The sequence below is a fragment of the Triticum aestivum genome, chromosome 3B, assembly GCF_018294505.1.
Source record: "Triticum aestivum cultivar Chinese Spring chromosome 3B, IWGSC CS RefSeq v2.1, whole genome shotgun sequence".
Classification (NCBI taxonomy): domain Eukaryota; kingdom Viridiplantae; phylum Streptophyta; class Magnoliopsida; order Poales; family Poaceae; genus Triticum; species Triticum aestivum.
In genome coordinates, this window is record NC_057801.1 from 644,460,073 (window position 1) to 644,466,190 (window position 6,118).

At 43.6% G+C, this 6,118-nt stretch overlaps 1 protein-coding gene across 1 annotated transcript; it reads left to right on the forward strand.

Annotated features, from left to right (window-relative positions):
• Nucleotides 1–1,259: 1,259 nt before the first annotated feature.
• LOC123065936 (uncharacterized) lies at nt 1,260–5,347 on the forward strand. Its single transcript, XM_044489119.1, has 6 exons — nt 1,260–1,501; nt 2,896–3,094; nt 3,184–3,311; nt 4,146–4,576; nt 4,804–4,906; nt 5,040–5,347. Coding segments are annotated over exons 1-6 (921 nt in total). The 5' UTR covers nt 1,260–1,443; the 3' UTR covers nt 5,042–5,347.
• The last annotated feature ends 771 nt before the right edge of the window (nt 5,348–6,118 follow it).

A 6,118-nucleotide genomic window follows, 5' to 3' on the forward strand; every position in this document is an offset into this window, starting at 1 on the left:
TTAGTTGGTGAGAGATGGACTGCCTAGATGCATTTGGTTCGGAGACTGGTAGAAGTTCAACTCTCCGACCAGCCGGATTCGACATAATGGAAGTTAACTAAGAATGAGATTTTTATGGTGAAATCATTCTATATGGATTTGATTAATCCTGGCCCAATCTCAAGATCGTTGCACATCTGGAGGGTTAAGGTTCCTTTGCGTATTAAATTCTTTATGTGGTTCGTCCACAAGCAAGTGATACTCACAAAGGACAAATTAATCAAAAGGTGATGGGTAGGAAGTTTGCGATGTTGTTTTTGTGATCATGATGAAACAACACTTATTTCTTGAATGCACACTTGCCAAGTTACTTTAGAGAACGATTCATATAGCTTTCAACATTAATCCTCCAGTCGATATTGCGTCGTTGTTTGGGACGTGGTTAGCCGGGGTTGAACAGATTACTGCGGCTCGTATTCAGATTGGAATATGTGCGCTATTATGGGCTAACTGCAAGAATGGTATGAATTTTAACAGACAACACACTTTAACTTTCTTGCAGGTCATCTTCAGAGCTACAGCTTGGATCCGTATGTGGTCCTTACTCACTCCTATGGACTCCAGGGAGCCTTTGGTTACTGGGTGTAACCAATAGGAGATGGTAGCTCGGGTTATATTCAACCGGTTCGGATGACGCTCGCATAACAGGATAGGAGTCTAGGAAGCTTATCCTTCATATTACCGTATCGGTTGCCTTTGTCGGCATGTAATTTTTCTTTTTTACTTTGTTATGCTTCGTTTGCGAGCTGTAAGACTATTATGACGGTACTTCGTGGATTTTTAATAAAATGGCTGCATGCAGAGGCCGGGGGCATTGCCTCCATTTTCAAAAAAAGTTATACTGAAAAGACAAGAACACGAGGTCAAAAGATAAAAGAAAAATCTTGGCGGCCTCTTTTTTTTGGGGGTAGTAGCACATGCCACAAAAATATGCAACGTTTTGCACCAACAACTTTTAATGGTCAAACATGCTACGCGTGAATTTCTTTTTCTTTTTGCGAGGCAAATGCGTGATTTCTTTTTAGACAAAAATGCGTGAATTTCTTAGGCACGGAAACTGTTTATGGGCTCAGTCTGTCTCGTGTGTTGGGCAGGAAAATGAACATTTCGTAGGAGTAGACCGTCCAGTCCACTAGAGTCACGGACCCGAGGCCTTTGCTCTCTCTATTACCCGCAGCAGAAACTGCTTCTGCCTGCAGAGGAAAAGGGTGGACAAAGGAATCCCTCCTTCATTCCTGCTCTCTTCCTGCTCTGTCTCCTTTTCCACAACTCCGTCTGAACCTCGCCTCTCCCTCTCATATCACACCTCGCATAAGCTTTCTCCTCCCTCTGAATCTTGGCTAGAATCATCTCCATCATCTCGCCTAGGCTTTCGCCGTCTGCCTGCCTACTCGACTCATCTCCATGGCCGCCCACGCCGCCGCCGACCCGTTCGAGCCCCAGAAGCAGGATCAAGAAACAGGTAAAAAGCTTGAACCTTTTTTCTTGTATTTCTCAACGCCGCCGTTTCCGCTCCAAGATCAACCGGCGCCATAGCCGAGCGACGCGGGTGCAGCCTCAGTTTGCGAGCGCTCCGCTGGTACCAAGGCACTACCGCGCGCTAGCAGATGCCTCTCATCACTGGCCTCGATCCACCGCGGACGGCAATGCGCTGCAGGGGACAGTAGGTGAGGGCGACGCGGCGAGGGAGAGCACGCACAGCACAGCACCGCACCGCACCGCACAGGTGGACACATGGGACCGGCCGCCGGCCGACTGGTGCCCTTACCGGCAATATCTTCTCTTCAGCCCGGCGGCGATTTGTTTACCTCAAGATGTCGCCTTTACCACCCCAATCATCATCGACCCCTCGCCGCCGGTCTCATGCGCACCTACACGCGGCGCGGAGAGTACGTGACGTTTGGACCGAGCGTCATGTAAGTCGGACGTCTACAGAGCAGCAAGGGGGCTTGAGGCCTTGAGCTGGGCGAAGGTCCATGCCCAACAACATCAAGAGGGCTGAAAGGAAGTGGTGTTTGAGGGATATCAACCTGTAGACCGTCCACATTGCTACCATGCGGATGAGCAATGCTTCCTTCATGCTCTGCTAATGGTGGATCTGACACTCAATAAGCACCTTAGCCCACTACTTTTTTTGTTCACTGTTTTTGAGATAGCTCACCATTCATGCCGAATGCTAATGTTACAAGTAATACCCATTTTATCTCCCTCCAACAGTTTGGTGTTTGGTGGCACTTGACAGCTATAGTTTCTTTTATTGATACTACCAATTGGAAAACTCTGCTCTCACTAACAAGCAAACTGCAGATGGGAGAGGCACACACTCACATCGCTTCAATACATTTGAATGCGTCCCTAACCAGTCATATGCTTTTGGCATCATTTATCTTACTGCTTTTTTCTGCTACTATGTCAGCAATGTTATTGAGAATTTTGACGTGATTATATACATAGCATCCTTCCTATTTCCTGACGTAGATAATCAAGGGTTTAGCATTCAACTCTATTTATATCAGTTGGCCCTATTGAGGATTTTTATCGCACTAAAGGAACAATCAAAGTCCAAGTTGGATTGCAAGGCTATGAAGAGAAGTTAATAGATTTCGACGGCAATGAAATGAAGCTTCTTAGGTGCTCTTACAATGTCGGCCCAATTGAATTACCTCGATTAATCAAGAGGGGGAGCCAAAGTACTACAACTTTGCTTTCAAGCTATGAATGTCTTAGTACTTTGAGACGCCCAGCGGCTGTCCAGGTAGAAAATTACTTCAGCAAAGAGGGTTTAGGCCGCGCTTGGAATCGGTGTAAATAAATACAGGTGTATTTTTCTTACGAGTGTATCTTACCGGCCAGTAGTGATTTGCAGGTGGAAACGAAAACGACGGCCGGTGGCCTGTAACTTTTACAAGTGTATTCAAAGTAGAAACGACATTCCAAACAGGGCCTTAGTCATTTCTGAAGTGAATGGGTCCTTCGGCAAATGGTTATCTTTGAGGAAGGAGAATGAATTGTTTGATCAATGCACTATGCGTCCCCTCCTAAAGAACATGGTGATGTATGTTCTAGCATACACTTTGCTACATATGCTCTTTGTTCTTTCATGTAGTTGATAACACTTTTCTTGCTTACTATTGGTGTGTGCAGTCAACTTGTAGGTCTGGTTGAAAGTGTACTTCTCAAGAACAAGTGCCCCGTAGGTCTTTCAATGAAAGACTTGTACATCAAGATTCTTCATAATGGTACCGCTAAGCTGCAGGTTCTAATCCCTGAAGGTAATGCTTTATGAGTTTCTTTTTACTACAATAACAAAAACTGTAGATGTGGACTTTTGTGCTGAGTCACCTACATATTAAAAGAAACATAAAAAGGTTGATTTTTAGATTTTGAATAGACATAGGATGTGACAATTTACAAATGTGTGTTCCGTTATAATTAAAAAGCTATGAATTTCTTTTTGAAGCAATCACAGTTGTTCACAGCACTACAAGTTCTACAGCTATAAAAATCTGTGCTAGATATGACCAATTAAATTGGTGCGACCTAACGATGAATAGTATGCTAGCTATACTAACATGCACAGTTTGTTCTTTTTGTGTAGGACACCTTGGTCATGTTTTAGCAGCAAATACTGTACAAGTAAATTTTGTAGCTTTGCCACCACCCATGATTATTTTTTCCAATTCTAGCATAGTTCTTATAGTGGAAAAGGGGAAAATGTTATAGGAGTAGATCCAAATAGATGGAGATGCACACTTGCCATGTACAAGTACTATATGAACTTGCATTGTTTTTAAATGTTGTCTTGTGTAGAAAAGGACAGGGATGAACAGATAAGATAGTTACCCCAATTTGTTTGCACGTGACATATATAAATCTGCACAAAACTTTATTTTTCAGCCTAATTTGCACAGAACTTGCTAATGCTCATAGCACTTAAATACCTTTACAAGTGTAATTTTCTCTGCAATGCAAAAGAAGAAAATGGAAATTCATGTGGGTGCAGGGTTTGTTCAAGCGCTAGTTTCTGTTTTAGTAATTTCTATACTCTACGATGATGCTACTAATAGCAAAAGAGATAATTTTTCCTATTATTGTTTATAATGTAGTACAAGTCGCCAGTCAGGGTCTTGAGGTTAAGGCATGGAAAAGTGTTAGGACCATTGTTGACGGGTGCTTTGCTAAGTTTAAGATCGTTCCAGACGAGGCTACAAGAGGCTTCATCTCATCAATTGGGATTCTGACCAAAAACACTGAAGTTCTTTTTGCTGACTTCCCGGATCAATGGGACAACTCCAGGAAAGGAGCATTCCTCATGGAATCCTGCGCACATGCCAACATTGTGTCCAGTACGTTCAATGCTAAGGATTCAGGTCTGAGGTGGCCACTTGGACAAGACGGAGAAACTCCGTGGGTGTTGCAACAGCTAATTTATCGTGGTCAAAAATTCTCTCAGTACAATAAGGATTTTCCGTATGACTACGTGAAGCTCTGCAGAAACACCTATAAGCATTTCGATGAGTTGCCAAAATACATCAAGGTGCGCAATTTAAATTTTAGACCTAGTCTTATTCCCGTAAAGGGTGGAGTATTCTGGTTACATCGAGCAAGATGCATGGATGGATGACTTAAGCCTATTTAAAGTACAGTCTTGCTAGTTTTATGCTTATGCCTGGTAAATGGTGAACAAAATCCTCCTGAACTAACTTGGTAAAAAAAATAGAATTCCTGTTTAGGGATATTAATTAAATTTCTTTTGTTAAACAGAACAAGCTTGGAGGGGATAAAGATGGACTTTTAAATCAGATGGAGAAATGGACACCGGGCATATGGCGCATCCTATATGTAGCAGTCCATAAGAATAAGAAATGTAAGAAATCTCTCTGTAGAATGCTGCAGCTATAGCTCTTGTCTTGTAACGATTGCTGTATATTTTCCTTCAATGTTCTTTAGTGGACCTTCAATTTAATTTTTGTACTGATTACTTGTTTTTATCAATACAGGATGTGTGGGTAGTAGCTGATTATGGAACGTACGTGCATCAGTAAAACAGACATAGACTTGGAGCTTATTGGATAGCACTGCTTATGGTCATTGATTCCCATACCTTTTGTTGGACTTGGAGCTTATTACTTAGCACTTGCTTGTGTTTTATTGGCTGGTGACCCTGCCCAGTTTGACGCAACAAAATTGCTAATGCGCAGTTTTGGTAAAGCAGTTGATCGTGCAACTGTGCACTGTATTGGGATATCATATACTGTATGTAACTGGGCCTCCTGGGCTCCTGACCAGTACAAGTTTGATTCGTGGCGCGCAAGTTTTCTTGGTGTTTAATTTGGGTTGAGCTGGTGTAGCAGCTGACGAAGCTCTCCTCTCATGTGGGCGTCGGCTGATTGGTTCGCACAATTAATGTAGGGCATTTGGCTTTCGTACGTGCCTCCAACTTCTGTCTGGTGTTCTCGTGTGGGCTACAGGTGTACTAGTAATGCTTCAGGAACCGCTTCGCTCTGCCTTTTGGCGATAGAGCAGCAGCAATCTCCACCCCTCTCCGTCCGTCGCTCCAGCGGCTGGAGGAGGGAGTGGGCTCCTGCTTCTCTTCCAGCTAGTCCATAGATTTAAGGTCTCGTCTTTGTTTAGTAGCCCAGTTTGATGAGGTTGGTGCTTCCGTCGAATAAGATGGCTTGCCAAGCGTCGTCAGGAGCGGCGTCCATGGCGGGCAGGAGTTGCAGGGAGGACGATGCACCATGTCCGTCGGTGGCGCAGCCGCGCAAGGCTCGGGCGGTAGGCGAACGACCACATTAAGGCTGGTCATACTGGGAGTAACATAGGTAGTAACATAGATGCCACATAAGCAAAAATGTTGATGTGGCAATTAGTTAATAAGGAAAGAGGCAAATAGAGTAACCTAATATGTTACCATCACATAGCAATTTCCAATGCAAAATGAGTCTACAAGACAATAAATGAACATGTGTATGTTACTACACATATGACACTTCCCACTATAAGGATAGTAACATAGAGTAGTAACATATACTACTCTAAGTTACTCCCCACTATGACCAGCCTAAGAGCCCGGGGT

What these genes read in the sequence shown, in the direction of transcription:
- LOC123065936 (XM_044489119.1), top strand. Translation starts at nt 1,444, where the DNA reads ATGGCCGCCCACGCCGCCGCCGACCCGTTCGAGCCCCAGAAGCAGGAT. An exon ending in GAAGCAGGATCAAGAAACAG is followed by an intron (nt 1,502 to 2,895) that starts GTAAAAAGCTTG and finishes ACCGGCCAGTAG; the next exon opens with TGATTTGCAGGTGGAAACGA. An exon ending in CTCCTAAAGAACATGGTGAT is followed by an intron (nt 3,095 to 3,183) that starts GTATGTTCTAGC and finishes TGGTGTGTGCAG; the next exon opens with TCAACTTGTAGGTCTGGTTG.